The sequence below is a fragment of the Scyliorhinus canicula genome, chromosome 1, assembly GCF_902713615.1.
Source record: "Scyliorhinus canicula chromosome 1, sScyCan1.1, whole genome shotgun sequence".
Lineage (NCBI taxonomy): Eukaryota > Metazoa > Chordata > Chondrichthyes > Carcharhiniformes > Scyliorhinidae > Scyliorhinus > Scyliorhinus canicula.
Genome location: NC_052146.1, coordinates 288,127,789 through 288,146,847, shown reverse-complemented (window position 1 = coordinate 288,146,847; position 19,059 = coordinate 288,127,789). Strand labels below are relative to the sequence as shown.

At 50.2% G+C, this 19,059-nt stretch overlaps 1 protein-coding gene across 7 annotated transcripts in view; it reads right to left on the bottom strand.

The window, feature by feature from the left end:
- ltbp1 (latent transforming growth factor beta binding protein 1) overlaps positions 1-19,059 on the bottom strand; it is a 424,359-nt gene that overhangs the window by 130,990 nt on the left and 274,310 nt on the right. For 6 of the 7 annotated variants that reach the window (XM_038814844.1, XM_038814865.1, XM_038814847.1 and 3 more), the window contains 5 exons: positions 17,615-17,734; positions 16,065-16,184; positions 10,841-10,963; positions 8,229-8,351; positions 6,807-6,929 (listed from right to left, as the gene is read on the bottom strand). In XM_038814844.1, coding sequence (XP_038670772.1) covers positions 6,807-6,929; positions 8,229-8,351; positions 10,841-10,963; positions 16,065-16,184; positions 17,615-17,734 — 609 coding nt within the window. The remainder of the gene's footprint in view (positions 1-6,806; positions 6,930-8,228; positions 8,352-10,840; positions 10,964-16,064; positions 16,185-17,614; positions 17,735-19,059) is intronic. The other variant, XM_038814856.1, reaches the window with a different exon arrangement.

Here is a 19,059-nt window from a genome sequence, read left to right as displayed (position 1 = left end):
CATGCAGGCCAGTTACAGGATGCACCATGCAGACCAGTTACAGGACGCACCATGCAGACCAGTTACAGGGCGCACCATGCAGACCAGTTACAGGATGCACCATGCAGACCAGTTACAGGATGCACCATGCAGACCAGTTACAGGGCGCACCATGCAGACCAGTTACAGGATGCACCATGCAGACCAGTTACAGGATGCACCATGCAGACCAGTTACAGGGCGCACCATGCAGACCAGTTACAGGGCGCACCATGCAGACCAGTTACAGGATGCACCATGCAGACCAGTTACAGGGCGCACCATGCAGACCAGTTACAGGATGCACCATGCAGACCAGTTACAGGATGCACCATGCAGACCAGTTACAGGACGCACCATGCAGGCCAGTTACAGGATGCACCATGCAGACCAGTTACAGGACGCACCATGCAGACCAGTTACAGGGCGCACCATGCAGACCAGTTACAGGATGCACCATGCAGACCAGTTACAGGATGCACCATGCAGACCAGTTACAGGGCGCACCATGCAGACCAGTTACAGGATGCACCATGCAGGCCAGTTACAGGGTGAACCGTGCAGACCAGTTACAGGACACACCATGCAGACCAGTTACAGGGCGCACCATGCAGACCAGTTACAGGATGCACCATGCTGACCAGTTACAGGATGCACCATGCAGACCAGTTACAGGATGCACCATGCAGACCAGTTACAGGATGCACCATGCAGACCAGTTACAGGGCGCACCATGCAGACCAGTTACAGGATGCACCATGCAGACCAGTTACAGGATGCACCATGCAGACCAGTTACAGGATGCACCATGCAGACCAGTTACAGGATGCACCATGCAGACCAGTTACAGGATGCACCATGCAGACCAGTTACAGGATGCACCATGCAGACCAGTTACAGGATGCACCATGCAGACCAGTTACAGGATGCACCATGCAGACCAGTTACAGGGCGCACCATGCAGACCAGTTACAGGGCGCACCATGCAGACCAGTTACAGGATGCACCATGCAGACCAGTTACAGGGCGCACCATGCAGACCAGTTACAGGGCGCACCATGCAGACCAGTTACAGGGCGCACCATGCAGGCCAGTTACAGGACGCACCATGCAGACCAGTTACAGGACACACCATGCAGACCAGTTACAGGACGCACCATGCAGGCCAGTTACAGGGCGCACCATGCAGACCAGTTACAGGATGCACCATGCAGACCAGTTACAGGATGCACCATGCAGACCAGTTACAGGATGCACCATGCAGACCAGTTACAGGATGCACCATGCAGACCAGTTACAGGACGCACCATGCAGACCAGTTACAGGGCGCACCATGCAGGCCAGTTACAGGGCGCACCATGCAGACCAGTTACAGGATGCACCATGCAGACCAGTTACAGGGCGCACCATGCAGACCAGTTACAGGGCGCACCATGCAGGCCAGTTACAGGATGCACCATGCAGACCAGTTACAGGGCGCACCATGCAGACCAGTTACAGGGCGCACCATGCAGGCCAGTTACAGGACGCACCATGCAGACCAGTTACAGGATGCACCATGCAGACCAGTTACAGGATGCACCATGCAGACCAGTTACAGGATGCACCATGCAGACCAGTTACAGGACGCACCATGCAGACCAGTTACAGGGCGAACCATGCAGGCCAGTTACAGGATGCACCATGCAGACCAGTTACAGGACGCACCATGCACACCAGTTACAGGATGCACCATGCAGACCAGTTACAGGGCGCACCATGCAGACCAGTTACAGGGCGCACCATGCAGACCAGTTACAGGATGCACCATGCAGACCAGTTACAGGACGCACCGTGCAGACCAGTTACAGGGCGCACCATGCAGGCCAGTTACAGGGCGCACCATGCAGACCAGTTACAGGATGCACCATGCAGACCAGTTACAGGATGCACCATGCAGACCAGTTACAGGATGCACCATGCAGACCAGTTACAGGATGCACCATGCAGACCAGTTACAGGGCGCACCATGCAGACCAGTTACAGGATGCACCATGCAGACCAGTTACAGGGCGCACCATGCAGGCCAGTTACAGGGCGCACCATGCAGACCAGTTACAGGACGCACCATGCAGACCAGTTACAGGGCGCACCATGCAGGCCAGTTACAGGGCGCACCATGCAGGCCAGTTACAGGATGCACCATGCAGGCCAGTTACAGGATGCACCATGCAGGCCAGTTACAGGATGCACCATGCAGATCAGTTACAGGGCGCACCATGCAGACCAGTTACAGGGCGCACCATGCAGACCAGTTACAGGATGCACCATGCAGACCAGTTACAGGACGCACCATGCAGGCCAGTTACAGGATGCACCATGCAGGCCAGTTACAGGACGCACCATGCAGGCCAGTTACAGGATGCACCATGCAGGCCAGTTACAGGATGCACCATGCAGGCCAGTTACAGGGCGCACCATGCAGGCCAGTTACAGGATGCACCATGCAGGCCAGTTACAGGATGCACCATGCAGGCCAGTTACAGGATGCACCATGCAGATCAGTTACAGGGCGCACCATGCAGACCAGTTACAGGGCGCACCATGCAGATCAGTTACAGGATGCACCATGCAGGCCAGTTACAGGCCGCACCATGCAGACCAGTTACAGGATGCACCATGCAGACCAGTTACAGGACGCACCATGCAGACCAGTTACAGGATGCACCATGCAGACCAGTTACAGGGCGCACCATGCAGACCAGTTACAGGGCGCACCATGCAGACCAGTTACAGGCCGCACCATGCAGACCAGTTACAGGGCGCGCCATGCAGGCCAGTTACAGGATGCACCATGCAGGCCAGTTACAGGATGCACCATGCAGGCCAGTTACAGGGCGCACCATGCAGACCAGTTACAGGGCGCACCATGCAGGCCAGTTACAGGATGCACCATGCAGGCCAGTTACAGGATGCACCATGCAGACCAGTTACAGGACGCATCATGCAGACCAGTTACAGGATGCACCATGCAGACCAGTTACAGGATGCACCATGCAGACTAGTTACAGGGCGCACCATGCAGGCCAGTTACAGGGCGCACCATGCAGACCAGTTACAGGGCGCACCATGCAGACCAGTTACAGGATGCACCATGCAGACCAGTTACAGGATGCACCATGCAGACCAGTTACAGGATGCACCATGCAGACCAGTTACAGGATGCACCATGCAGACCAGTTACAGGATGCACCATGCAGACCAGTTACAGGATGCACCATGCAGGCCAGTTACAGGACGCACCATGCAGACCAGTTACAGGACGCACCATGCAGACCAGTTACAGGATGCACCATGCAGACCAGTTACAGGATGCACCATGCAGACCAGTTACAGGGCGCACCATGCAGACCAGTTACAGGATGCACCATGCAGACCAGTTACAGGGCGAACCATACAGACCAGTTACAGGCCGCACCATGCAGACCAGTTACAGGACGCACCATGCAGACCAGTTACAGGGCGCACCATGCAGACCAGTTACAGGGCGCACCATGCAGACCAGTTACAGGATGCACCATGCAGGCCAGTTACAGGATGCACCATGCAGACCAGTTACAGGGCGCACCATGCAGACCAGTTACAGGGCGCACCATGCAGACCAGTTACAGGGCGCACCATGCAGACCAGTTACAGGATGCACCATGCAGACCAGTTACAGGGCATACCATGCAGACCAGTTACAGGATGCACCATGCAGACCAGTTACAGGGCGCACCATGCAGACCAGTTACAGGATGCACCATGCAGACCAGTTACAGGATGCACCATGCAGACCAGTTACAGGGCGCACCATGCAGACCAGTTACAGGATGCACCATGCAGACCAGTTACAGGGCGCACCATGCAGACCAGTTACAGGATGCACCATGCAGACCAGTTACAGGATGCACCATGCAGACCAGTTACAGGGCGCACCATGCAGACCAGTTACAGGATGCACCATGCAGACCAGTTACAGGGCGCACCATGCAGACCAGTTACAGGATGCACCATGCAGACCAGTTACAGGATGCACCATGCAGACCAGTTACAGGGCGCACCATGCAGACCAGTTACAGGATGCACCATGCAGACCAGTTACAGGATGCACCATGCAGACCAGTTACAGGGCGCACCATGCAGACCAGTTACAGGATGCACCATGCAGACCAGTTACAGGATGCACCATGCAGACCAGTTACAGGGCGCACCATGCAGACCAGTTACAGGATGCACCATGCAGGCCAGTTACAGGACGCACCATGCAGGCCAGTTACAGGATGCACCATGCAGACCAGTTACAGGGCGCACCATGCAGGCCAGTTACAGGGCGCACCATGCAGACCAGTTACAGGATGCACCATGCAGACCAGTTACAGGGCGCACCATGCAGGCCAGTTACAGGACGCACCATGCAGGCCAGTTACAGGATGCACCATGCAGGCCAGTTACAGGACGCACCATGCAGGCCAGTTACAGGATGCACCATGCAGGCCAGTTACAGGATGCACCATGCAGACCAGTTACAGGATGCACCATGCAGACCAGTTACAGGATGCACCATGCAGACCAGTTACAGGATGCACCATGCAGACCAGTTACAGGATGCACCATGCAGGCCAGTTACAGGGCGCACCATGCAGGCCAGTTACAGGGCGCACCATGCAGACCAGTTACAGGGCGTACCATGCAGACCAGTTACAGGATGCACCATGCAGACCAGTTACAGGACGCACCATGCAGACCAGTTACAGGGCGCACCATGCAGACCAGTTACAGGACGCACCATGCAGGCCAGTTACAGGATGCACCATGCAGACCAGTTACAGGACGCACCATGCAGACCAGTTACAGGGCGCACCATGCAGACTAGTTACAGGGCGCACCATGCAGGCCAGTTACAGGATGCACCATGCAGACCAGTTACAGGGCGCACCATGCAGACCAGTTACAGGGCGCACCATGCAGGCCAGTTACAGGATGCACCATGCAGATCAGTTACAGGGCGCACCATGCAGACCAGTTACAGGATGCACCATGCAGACCAGTTACAGGACGCACCATGCAGACCAGTTACAGGATGCACCATGCAGACCAGTTACAGGACGCACCATGCAGGCCAGTTACAGGGCGCACCATGCAGACCAGTTACAGGGCGCACCATGCAGGCCAGTTACAGGGCGCACCATGCAGGCCAGTTACAGGATGCACCATGCAGACTAGTTACAGGATGCACCATGCAGACCAGTTACAGGGCGCACCATGCAGACTAGTTACAGGATGCACCATGCAGACCAGTTACAGGGCGCACCATGCAGACTAGTTACAGGATGCACCATGCAGACCAGTTACAGGGCGCACCATGCAGGCCAGTTACAGGGCGCACCATGCAGACCAGTTACAGGGCGCACCATGCAGACCAGTTACAGGATGCACCATGCAGATCAGTTACAGGGCGCACCATGCTGACCAGTTACAGGGCGCACCATGCAGACCAGTTACAGGATGCACCATGCAGACCAGTTACAGGGCGCACCATGCAGACCAGTTACAGGATGCACCATGCAGACCAGTTACAGGGCGCACCATGCAGACCAGTTACAGGGCGCACCATGCAGACCAGTTACAGGATGCACCATGCAGACCAGTTACAGGGCGCACCATGCAGACCAGTTACAGGGCGCACCATGCAGGCCAGTTACAGGATGCACCATGCAGACCAGTTACAGGGCGCACCATGCAGACCAGTTACAGGGCGCACCATGCAGACCAGTTACAGGATGCACCATGCAGACCAGTTACAGGGCGCACCATGCAGACCAGTTACAGGATGCACCATGCAGATCAGTTACAGGACGCACCATGCAGGCCAGTTACAGGATGCACCATGCAGACCAGTTACAGGGCGCACCATGCAGACCAGTTACAGGATGCACCATGCAGACCAGTTACAGGGCGCACCATGCAGACCAGTTACAGGGCGCACCATGCAGACCAGTTACAGGGCGCACCATGCAGACCAGTTACAGGATGCACCATGCAGATCAGTTACAGGGCGCACCATGCAGACCAGTTACAGGGCGCACCATGCAGACCAGTTACAGGATGCACCATGCAGACCAGTTACAGGGCGCACCATGCAGACCAGTTACAGGATGCACCATGCAGACCAGTTACAGGATGCACCATGCAGGCCAGTTACAGGACGCACCATGCAGGCCAGTTACAGGGCGCACCATGCAGACCAGTTACAGGGCGCACCATGCAGACCAGTTACAGGATGCACCATGCAGGCCAGTTACAGGACGCACCATGCAGACCAGTTACAGGATGCACCATGCTGACCAGTTACAGGATGCACCATGCAGACCAGTTACAGGATGCACCATGCAGGCCAGTTACAGGGCGCACCATGCAGACCAGTTACAGGACGCACCATGCAGACCAGTTACAGGATGCACCATGCAGACCAGTTACAGGATGCACCATGCAGACCAGTTACAGGACGCACCATGCAGACCAGTTACAGGATGCACCATGTAGACCAGTTACAGGGCGCACCATGCAGACCAGTTACAGGATGCACCATGCAGACCAGTTACAGGGCGAACCATGCAGACCAGTTACAGAACGCACCATGCAGATCAGTTACAGGACGCACCATGCAGACCAGTTACAGGGCGCACCATGCAGACCAGTTACAGGGCATACCATGTAGGTAACATAAATTGTGTCATTTACCGCCATGGAGAGCATTTTTTATTTACCTTGACATCTTACACCATCCACCAGCTGGAAGCCATCTGAACAAGTGCATGTAAAGGAGCCTGCGTTGTTGATGCAGGCACCGCCCCTGCAAACATCTGCACTTTCTTGGCATTCATCGATGTCTGCAAAAAATACATTCAGAAAGCTCTTGAGCTGACAGCCGCTGATAAGTCTCCCTGATGGACTCCATCTTATTTATTGCTCCCTCATTCATAGAAGGCCCACAGGAAATATAGCTTAAGTAACAATTGTTTTTGTCCAGTCCCCAAAGACGTAAAGGGAAACTCCCGCAGTTGGTTTGGTTACTTGGCCTGCGACCTTACCCAAAGTTTCAAATAAAGAGTGTTTTCCACAATGATTTTCACCTCATTCAGATCAATGGACATGAGCTGAGTTTATCATTCGAAACACCTACAGGATGTCAAATGTGTGGACTCCAAGTTAAAACACATGATTCTTCACTACGGGATTCAGAAGCAATGCTTCTAAACTGACATAGCCAGACTTCCCACATTCTTCATTAAAGCAGGTCATGTCTGGTGAAGGTGTGTCCGATTCATAACTTCAAACATGCACTATGTCCATGGAAACTTCTGGAACTGACTTTTATTTTGTAAACTCGACACTAACAAGTGGCTACTGGCAAGGGTCAGGTGACCTTTGCAACCTCAACACAGACCACCTCAAGCTCCTAGAAAGCTCCTATTTAAATCAGCCAGGGCAGGGGCCTCCACTTAAATGGACATAACCAGATAGAACCTATTTGTGGATCTCACACTACCCATTGCTCAAGGTTTACTCCAAACTCGATTGATGGATTTCCAGACTTCATGCATCCAAGTTAGCAATTAAAGAGCAAAAGAACTATTAAAAAAAAGTTGACCACAAGTGTCTATCTCCATTGTATAACAATGGCTTTCAACTTTAAGTCATTCTGAGTTGATAATATCAGTTGGTCCTGTGACCAAAACTGGCTTCTAATCTCAAAATACTTTATTCCCATTGTTCGCACCCATTGACATCAGGGAACCCATGGTGGGGGTTGCCATTGGCAGGACAGGAGAATCCTGCCAGCTGGAATGTCTTGGAAATCCTGCCTAATATCTTTGGAATTCTAACCACCCCTGCTGAAATCCTATCCTAACAGATGTTGGCCAAAGGAGCTTTATGTGAACCCATGGGGTGGGATTCTCTGTCTGTTTACAGCAATGGGATTCTCCGGTCCCACTGCAGTGAATGGGAGGTTTGGCTGAGTGCCAACTTCTCCGTCCTCAATAGTAGCAGCAGTAGCGGGGCAGACTCACAATGGAGAATCCCGGCAATAAGCTGGCGCACCGCCAGAGAAAGGTTAACCTGACACACCAGAGGTCTGATCCTCCTTTACATATTCTTCCGAGAGCATGCTATCAAGTTCTTGCTACCTTCACATTGGTCCCCTGTGGCAGCCAGACGGTACCCCGCATTGCAATCACAGTAGAAGGAGGCCTCGGTGTTCGTGCATTGCCCGTTCCTGCACAGGATGGCATCCTGGCACTCATCCACATCTGCACCAGAGAGGAAGCAAATGGTTTACTTCTGTTTCCATTCAATCGCCGACAGAGCATGGGTGCCCTGCTCAACATTTCGTATTAGAAATGGAAATCAGACAAGTTCCACAACAGACCGGCACTCTGCCCCAGTACATTACCACCAAATTACTGAAGGTGAAGACTGCCCTCCTTCCAGATTATCATGGTTCTCAATATGAATCATATATTAAGGGCTTATCATGGGATTGTTGCTATTGATATGGGGATTGACATTGCATTCATTACTGATTATTGTTTATTGTTGGGTGTAAATTTGGGAGAAAATATGAAAAAAGAGGAGAATAAAAATATATATTTTAAAATATATATTAAGGGGTTACTATCCATGCCTATACATGTAAACCTGTATTTACACCAGAGCGTACCGGCTGAAGCTCAACATTCCAAAGGGAGTTGGACAGATAATTGAAGCAGAAACATTTTCAAGGTTAAGAGGAGAGAGATGGAAATTGGACTAATTGGATTCCTCCTTCAAAGGACAGGGAGGGGCCCGATGGGCTGAATGGCCTCCTTCTCTGATGTATCATTCTATGAGTCCAAACGTACAGACCAAGGGAAAGAGCGAGAGACACACGATCACACAAACAATCGCACAACGACCACACGCCCTAAGGGACCATCAGTGCTGGTCAATGCGGGCAGATGGGACCTCAGTTTAATGTCTGATTCAGAGGTTTACAGAGAGATTTTCAGAGTGTGGGGCTGTGATGGTGAGGGAAGTGGGGGAGGGGCAGCTGCCACCAATGGTGCTGCAGAGGGAAGGCAAGAAACTTAAGTCAGCTGGAGCTGGGCAAGAGCAGAAGATGGCCAGTGCGGCAAAGTTGGCAGGTTAGGTAATGGAAGAATTACAAACAATTATGACAATCTTGAATTCAGTGAGTTGTGGAGAAATCAGAAACTAGGCAAGTTTGGCAGTGGCTCCTGTTTTAATTATGAGCGCTGGCCCACCACTTCCTCCCATGGGGCTGTGCTGAGGGGAGAGGAGAACAGAATCCTTCAGATATGTACTCTTGCACCGTCTGGCAGTCAGCTCCAGTACGACAGCAGTTTGTCCAGCTATCTTGCCTGGAGTTTGTTCCTTAGGTCGGGAGATCCAAACAGAAAAAAACATTTTGTTTTCTCAAACAGTGTCTCTCGGGCAGGATTTTCCTGCAGGCTTCAGGACTCCAACACCAGGCCCAAATGGGGATCCTGAGTCCACATGTGTAGGAGGCCAGAGAGGAGGAACTACTTTCTCAGTGCCAGCCTCTTCACTGGCTACCTCTGAGCTCGCTGTCCAATTAAAGACAGCAGACAGACTCCCGGTGGTGCTGGCCCATCTCAAGGCCGGCAGCTGTAGAGTCTCGTCAGCCTCATTGAGAGTTGGGAGCACTGCTGAGGCAGGTTGAAAATCAGGGAGGTGCCTCAGAACAAAACCGTCCTTTGGGTTGTGGGGGTAAAATCTGACATTTATTCTCAGGTAGTCAGGACGGTAGGTCCCTTCAAAGGGAGGAGAACCCCTCCCAGTTGCAGTATTTGGGCCACGGGTGTGGCCTTTGCTGAGAGCGAGCGGACTTCCTTTGGGGGAAGGAGCCTCCAGCTCCAATCCAACGCTCCCATAGGGACACCACCTCCATTGAGATAGCGGCCTCCTCATGTGGCGGGGAACCATACAATTGCTACCAAGCAGAATAAATCTTTAGTAAGACTTGGGGAGCCAAAGTAAAAGTAAACAACTTTTATTTTACAACAATTATAGACATGAGTCCAAGTAGAACCTCACCGAGTACTCTCTCCTGTTGGTCGGTTCCAGACTGGCTGATCTTTTATACAAGTATGGCTAAGCTACCCCTCCCCTAGCGGGGGAGCTCATACTCCGCAAGGAGCATGGGGAAAACAATCATCCCCACACTGGCTGTCCCATTCTGGTTTTTACAAAATCATCCATGATTGGGACCTTAATGGCTTCAACTGGCTGCCTGCCTCCATTGAGCAGGCAGCTGATGCAAATGCCAGAAACATCTCAAGTGGTAGCAATGTGTTGAGGATATTAATCTCCTGACAGTCAGGCAATGAAGTAGGAGACCAGAATCTTTACTCAGTTATAGATTTATTCACAGGATGATACCTCACAACCAAATAGCTCCTAACCCTACTACCCAACACCAGTGTTAATAAGTCTCTCTCTACATATGCTCAAGTAATAATCCAATGAATACCTCCACCTGGACAAACATAACTTGAATTTATACAACTAACAGGAGGGTTCTCCCGATGCGACTTCCCACCACTTCTCTTATCTCCTCAACCTGCAACATCATCCCCCAGGGCTGCGAAAACTCTACCATGACCATCTAACGAAAGCTTCCTTTTGTTAAACAGTACAACTTAGTGACTTTGCTTCAGTGATCCAATGCTATACTAATTGACTATTTAGAGATTTCAATCCCCACAGGAGTGGTTACCTTTGCACGCTTTGCCATTGGGAGTTGGTTCATACCCTCGGTTACAGGTACAGATATAGGTCCCATCGAGGTTGGAACATCTGCCATTAGCACAGACTGATCTGTTGAGGCATTCGTTGATGTCTGGAAAAACATACACAAAAGCCAGGTGTCAAAACGGATGCCAAGGACAACTCCGATAAACCTTTGGCCGTTCGCGAACCGATAATAAGAGGCATTGCACGCGGGAATTCAACAAAACATCCTGAAGTGCACAGTGAATGAGAAAGACAAAGAAACCCCTGGAATTTTATTTCTCAACTTATTTGCTGTCCCATTTATCATGGAACATCTGCAGCATCCATCTGCCGCACAATTTAATGGAAGCCTGTCTGGATGGGTCTTGAATAGCGTTTCTCCCAGCGTGTGACTGCATGTCCTATTTGTAACAGGAAACTGAAAAGAGATACAGTCGATTCCTGATGAATGCCTGGGCCGGTGTGCCAAGAAGGATTATGCTTGGATGGGGGCTCTTACAACCTGTCTACAAATCGCAATTTCTAATATCTGTACTTCAGGACATGGAATCTGCAGGTAAATATCACACCATCCTTATTATGTCACAAAGGCAGAAGAGTTTGCTCAGCTTATGCATTCCTGAAATTAATTTTTAAATTTACACTTGTTTGAGCAGCTCTCAAATGGCATTTTCCACAATAAGTTGCAGAACAGGGTGTGAGCACAAAGTGTGTCTGAAATGCGATATCTGAATTGTGCAGGGTAGGTGGATGGCCACGCTAAATTACCCATTAATTGGAATTTATTTTTTAAATGAATTGCGACAGATTCAACCTCCTGTGATGTTGCATCCAGTAAGATGGAGAATGTGATCTCCCTCTTGCCTAGTCCTGTCTTCTCTCTCTCTGAGTCTCCTCTTTCACTTCTCTACTGCTCACTTTCCAACATTTCTTTTTGCCTCACTGTCCTCTTCTCTCTTTCTTTTCTCTCGTGTGAGGAATGGTGTAATGTCGAGGCATGATGCAGCATCTAAGTGTCATAATATCCACTCATGTATATCATGAGGTGCAGACAGACAGATTGACACACAGGATAACCAATGAACACACACGACACAGAACAACCAATCACCAGACAGGAAACCACCACTATAAAACCCACAGGGCATTAAGGCTCTCTCTCTCTCACAGGACACGGCCAGGGAAATAGTCGCAGTGCACAGGCCAATGAACATCATCACCATGTGATAGAGAGCTAGTCTGGTCAAGCCAGTAGGAGGTTATCCGTTAGGTTAATAGAGTGTCAACCCACAGCAGATTATGTACAGCAACCAACAGGTTCAATAAAACAGTGTTGGACCATCTCCTGTGTCGGAAGCCTGTTTCTCATTTTACTGCATCCAGTTGCAGTCGATGTCAGACCAACACAGATAACACATCACTAAGGAGCGCCAACGAAGTTGGGGTGGGGGGGGGGGGGTTGCAGGACCAACAAGGCTAATAAGGTGACCTTGCCCCTTTTAAAGTATTTCGACCCCTTACTAGCTGAGGGATTTCTTTTGCTAATCTTTGACCGAAACAGGTCACCGGTAATGAGCAGATGCATAAAATTAATTTTGGACATGGAATGCGGTACAAGAATTGCTATCGATCAACCTCTTCCCCTTTAAGGTCGGGCTCTTCACCACCAGAAACGATAAGGAGACTTCTGATCAATCAGCAACAGATTGTCAACACTCCTCGGCAATGGGGAGGGGGTCAGATCAAGTACAATCCTGGAACAAAGGGGAATTTTCCCAAAAGTGCACGTTTAACTGCACGTCAAAACAGCCAAGCATTCGCTGATAGCTTCACAGTTGAATGCAGCGAAAATTTAATAAAGGGGAACAAAACAGTGCAGCAACCGGATGGTGCCTGTTTGCAATGTTACAGTGAATGTCTTCATCAAGGATCATGATGCAGGGAATCGTAGCCTAAAGCCAAAGTAAATATTGGCTTTTGGCTAGTCCAGATACTTCGCACAAAACCAGAAGAAATCAAGGCATTCATTCACAGATCAGTAACCACCACTATAAAACTGGCCATGCATTTAACAACAAGATTGAAAGTGGTCATGACTCAACTCGCAGGATTAGACTAAAATCCTCAAGAGAAGAATCAATGCAATTTACTGCTCGAATAAATCAATGGCATGGAGGCCCATCTTTTACGTAGCAAAGTGGATGCTTTTAAGGGAGATGGTGGATTCTCTGATCCTGAGGCTAAGTGTTGACGCCATTGGAAACGTCGTCGCATTTCTCAACGGCGTCCACATGGCCTCAGGATCAGCAATTCTGGCCCCTGCAGGGGGCCAGCAGGGCGCTGGAGCGGTTCACGCCGCTCCAGCTGCTGATCCGGTTGTGGAATGGGCACCGGTGGATGCGCGCGTGTGCAGTGGGGCCGGCGCGAACCCGCGCATGCGCAGTCCCACTGGCGCGCTTTCCGCACATGCGCGGTGTCTCACTTGTCCGCACCGTCCCCGACCCAACATGGTGCAGGAGTACAGGCACCGACGCGGAAGAAAGGAGGCCGGCAGACAGAGAGGACGGCCCGCCAATCGGTGGGTCCCGATCGCGGGCCAGGCCACATCGGAGGCCCCCGCCGGGGTCAGACCCTCCCCTTCCACCCCCACTGGCCACCACCCAACCCTTTACCGCCGAGGTCCCACGGGCTCAGAGCAGGTTAGAACGGCGCCCGTGGGACTCGTTTTTGTTTTTTAACGGCCATTCAGGCCGGAGAATCACGGGAGGGGGCCGCATAGAGCGGCGTGGTGCGATTCACGCGGAGTCCCGGCGCGGGGTCGGAGAATCCCGCCCGGTATATTTTTTGGAATATTCGGAGTTCACGTGTGACGATTCGCTCCTTACTATTTCCTCAGGAACTGATTAGTAACCAGACTTCCCAAGAATTTGGCGTTAAACATCTCCCAATGTTTGTGCACCATGACACTACTCCTCTTCCCCACCCTAACACGTAGATATATTTACTTCCATCATGGCACAAATCAAAATAAAGTCAATAGTTTTAGACTTGACAGCGCAAGGTGCTTTACTGGATAGAATAGCAAACACATTAAAGCGGTCAGGGTGCTGCCGAAAGCAACACAGAGCGCGTGAAATATTTAATTAAAAGAGAAATATGCCGATTTCATGTAAATCCAAGTGGCATTCGCCTCTGTTAAGCTGTATCGTGCAATAATAGCGAAGTGTGGCCAGCGTTTTGGTGTATGGCGTGCTGGGAAATTCTCTAGCCCGTCGCCCATTCTAATCAGCCAAAGATGATTTTCGGCAACATTCTGATAAGCTAACTCCAGTGGGTTGGTGTTCAATAAAACCTAGAGGCCACTTTTGTGTTTAATATACACCAGAGGTAACCCACTCATATGGTTTAACCAGACCTTTGAGTCTCAGTAGGTTTAATGTCACAAAGTGATGTCTGCCGCCCATTTCCTGCTTTTAAAGTGAATGCTCTGGATTTTGACAGCAGATAAAAGGTACAGAATGATAGACATCTGCTGGTGAGCTACCAGTCGGGGACACAGTGGTGTAGTGGTATTGTCACTGGACTAGTTAACCAGAGACCTGGAGTAATGCTCTGGGGACCCAGGTTCAAATCCTGCCACTGCAGATGGTGAAATTTTAATTCAATAAAATAAAACCTGGAATTAAAAATCTAATGATGGCCATGAAACCATCGCCGATTGTCATAAAAACCCATCTGGTTCACTAATGTCCTTTAGTGAAGGAAATCTGTCATCCTTACCTGGCCGACGTGTGACTCCAGACCCACAGCAATGTGCGTGACTCTTAACTGCTCCCTCGAGGGCAATTAGGGATGGGCAATAAATGCTGGCACAGCCCGCGACGCCCGCATCCCATGAACGAACAATTTTTTTTAAAAGATCGAGCAGCTCCATCATGCAGATCCAATCACATCATCAGTTGGACCCCCCTTCTTCCCAGGGCTGATATACTGTCTCCAACCAGACATATGGGGCGGGATTCTCCGATCCTGGGGCTAAGTGTTGATGCCGTTGTAAATGCCGGAGCGTTTTATGACGGTGTCATTTGGCCCCTAGGAGCAGCGATCCTGGGCCGCACAGGGGGCCAGCACGGCACTGGAGCACTTCACGCAGCTCCAGCTGCCGACACAGGCGTGAGCACGGATGGCGCGAGTTCGTTCATGCGCTACGGAGAGCGGGAGTTAACGTGTGCGCGCTATGGCCGGCGCGAGTTCGTGGATGCGCGTGGGTTGCCCGCCCCTGGGCAACATGGTCGAGCCCTACAGGGGCCCGGCGCAGGGAAACATAGGCTCCCCCCCAGATTAACCCCACCCGCCGATTGGTAGGCCCCGACCGCGGGCCAGGCCACCGTGGAGGCCCCCCCCCCCCCCCCCCCCCCAGAGTCAGATCCCTCCTCCCTACACCAGGACGGCCCCCGCAGGATGAACGCCAAGGTCCCGCAGGGTCGGACCGTACGCGAACGGCGCCGGCGGGACTCGGCCGATCTCGGCGGGCATTTGGCCTGTCAGGCGCGGAGAATTGCCGGGGAGCCGCGATGAGCACCCCCCCCCCCCCCCCCCCAGCTAGCACTGCGCCGACAGCACCGGCGCCGATTCTCCGGTCTCCCAGCGCGGGGTCGGAGAATCCCGCCCATTTGTTTTTAAACAAGTGAGTTTCATTTTGTTTGTCTACATAATGCATGGTAGGGTTAATGAGATTCTTAGAAAAATAGTAAAGTAACTGCTGTTGGAGCTGAAGCCAGCATTTGTACAGTAAGCCTATATATTCCAGCATATCATAGGACCACACACTATAGACAATGTAATTTATAGGACACTATATCACAGGAGGGTGCAGTACACGTTATTTGAAAAAACATAACTGTATATGCTATCGGTTAAATTCGGCATTCCTTGCAGCAAGCCATGCTCAAAGGGAATAGGGGCTGGAAGATTGGCACTGCAGATTTGTAACCCAATCTCCCAACAGTAATCCCTTCAAGCTTGGCTCCCCGCGGGGAATGCAGGATTTCTGAATTCATCCTTAGATTTTTATCTTCAATCCTTACATTTCATCCTTTCATAAAAAGAACAACTCCCATTTAACAAGTTTCAAGTGGCAAAGATTGTTTGACAAGCTCATTCTAAGTGTACAAGAAGCAGTCTTGAAGTCAGACTATAGAACATACCTATGCACTGGCCGTTTCTGCCTGTGTATCCGTCTGGGCAAGCCACACACTCATAAGAGCCAGGATTGTTAATGCATCTTCCAGACGGACATTTGTTGGAATCCTGGCATTCATTTATGTCTGTGAATTTAAAGAGATCACAGGGTAAATTCGGTTGACATATGAAAGGCTTCAAGTTCAATTTCAGTGTTCTAAAATAACAGAAAATAGTGACATTTTAAAGAGACAGCATCCCATTTCCTTAATCGTTAGGTTGCAGTTCAAATGTTTAAAAAGTGCCGAGCTCCAATTCGACAAGTAGTCGAATTGCCCACAAGGAACATATCTCTTGGGCTACAGGCCCAGGTCTAGTATAACATCCACACCCATTTGCTGTCCAGCACTGAATGTTAGTTAGGCAGGAATATTCCAGACACTTTCCTGAGGTAGTTACATCAACACTTCCGATTTTGACATGGGTGGTACGGTAACACAGTGGTTAGCACTGTTGCTTCACAGCTGCAGGGTCGCAGGTTCGATTCCCACTTCGGTTACTGTCTATGTGGAGTCTGTACGTTCTCTCCGTGTCCGTATGGGTTTCCTCCGGATGCTCCGGTTTCCTCCCATAAGTCCCGAAAGACTGGCTGTTAGGTGAATTGGATATTCTGAATTCTCCTTCAGCATACCCGAATAGGCGCCGGAATGTGGCGACTAGGGGATTTTCACAGTAACTTCATTGCAGTGTTAATGTAAGCCTACTTGTGACAATAAAGATTATTATTATGTTCATTCTGTTTTCCATTCAGGTTTTTTGCAGATATACGAGTTGCCGATCAGCAGGGCTCAACCGTAGGCAGGCGGCTGAGACCCGAGGGGTGAATTTGCCGAGATTCGTTAACGTCAGCCACCGGGAGGACTGCTTTTGGTATTAAAAGCGGATCCTGTCAAAAGTTTGCCGAGCGGTTGGAGCCAACTGCCCAAGAGTCGACGTTCAGAAGCTAACGCGGTTACACAAGGTTCAGGGAGCTGCACTCAAGCAACCATTGGCAGTGAGTGGGCTGGAAGCTGCTCTTATAATCTTACTGCTTACTTAGTGATATGGAGAACAAATGCACTGGGGTGGAGGTAGGAAGGGATGAAGGGCCATGCCAGCATTTCCGCCACCCCAGCACCCATACCACAGCCCATTTTCAAGCCTCTGATTTCATTTTTGGCATTGGATTATGCATGTGCATGTTTTTTGTTTATTTTCTTTTAGATAAGATTTTCGCATCAATTTTCAGTCACTCCCTGTAATTCACTTGGCTCCAGCACAGTGACTATGGCACAACGTCGAGAGGCTTGGAGACATGATTAAATTGGAGGCCGATTAAATTGCTGCTGTGATTCTTTATAAAAGGTTCTAACTCTGTGACCGTGCAAACTGCTCCGTGTCCTGAGCCATCATCTAATTCCACTCCAAGCCAATCTGAAGTAAAGACGTATATGAAAATATTCCACACTATTGGCAGAAAATACAAAAACATGCTTAAAGACATTCAGTCACTAAAGGAGCTGAAAGACAGACCCACCTTCACACTGCCCTCTATTCATTCTGTACCCTGAGTCACAGTACTGGCATCTGTACGAGCCTACAAGGTTAATGCAGTGACCTTCTCCACAGAAGTTGGGTCTCAGGCACTCATCAATATCTTGAAAGGAGATAATACTTTATTAACATTTAGTGGAATCTAACACTGCACAGGGAACATGTTAATCAGATCCACGTCGGTTGGTGAAATTCATACGAAGACACAGCTTCTTTCTTTGTTGGTGTGAGTTTATTAACTTAGCTCACAGTCAACCCCAATCCAATACCCAGCGGCCCATCTATCCCCATTTATAGGGTTACAAATACACAATACCTATTTAACAAAGTAAATTTCAACGATAGAGTTGGTATTAAACTTTAACAATATAATTATCTTTAAACCGTACCAACATAATTTCCATTAAACCTTCACAATGTAATTAATAAGACACTGACAGAACATACATCTAACAATATACTTATGTCAAGCAAGACAATAGTGGCAATATTCATTCTGTGCAATAAAATGTTACCGTTCTTAATTCTTTCAGATCTCGCACTGCCAGGGCAGTTCCTGCTATAAGATTGCAGTGCTACATTTTGCCACATGCATACATAAGGGTTTCTACTGTGTTCAGTGGAATAACGTGTGCAGGTTAAATTTCAGCCTCTGCTATTTCAAAGCTGTTGACAAACCTATTAAAATAGGCAGGTTAACAATTAGGTGAAAAGACCAACTATAAGCTTTTCACAGTGTGTGGAACAAGCTGCCAGAGGCAGTAGTAGGGGCGGATTCAATTTTGTCTTTTAAAAAGCATTGAGGCAATTGTATAGGAGAGCTGGGTATAGAGGGGTATGGACCAAATACAGGCAATTGGGACTAGCTTAGTGGTAAAAACTGAGCAGCATGGACAAGTTGGGCCGAAGGGCCTGTTTTCATGTTGTAGACCTCTATGACATCAATATATTCACCAGTGTGCTGAAAACCACAAACACTGGAAATTAAGCCTCTTGTTAAAAACCAACTGCATTTTTTCTGTTCAGACTCACAGCAGAGGGATTGTTGCTTGAGCGAGTTCATTGTCATTTGTTGGCTGGTGCCAGAATTACTTTAGAAGACATATAGGGAGCAGAGGCAGTGAAAGTATCAGATGAATTAAAAAAGTGGTGATTCCCAAAAGTCAAAGACCAGGGGCGGGATTCTCTGAGCCGAAATCGCGCTCGGCCCTGGCAGGTGCGAGATCTGAAAGAATTAAGAACGGTAACATTTTATTGCACAGGATGAATTCCCGGAGAATCGTCGCCAATCGGGCGCGCGCGGTCATTGCAGCACTGGTCGGAGCCTTTGGAAAAGGCCCCCGCAGCGATTCTCCCAGTGCAGCTGGCAGATTTCCCGCCGGCGTGGTTCTCTCATGGTTCCACCCGGTGGGCACTCAGCGTGGCTGC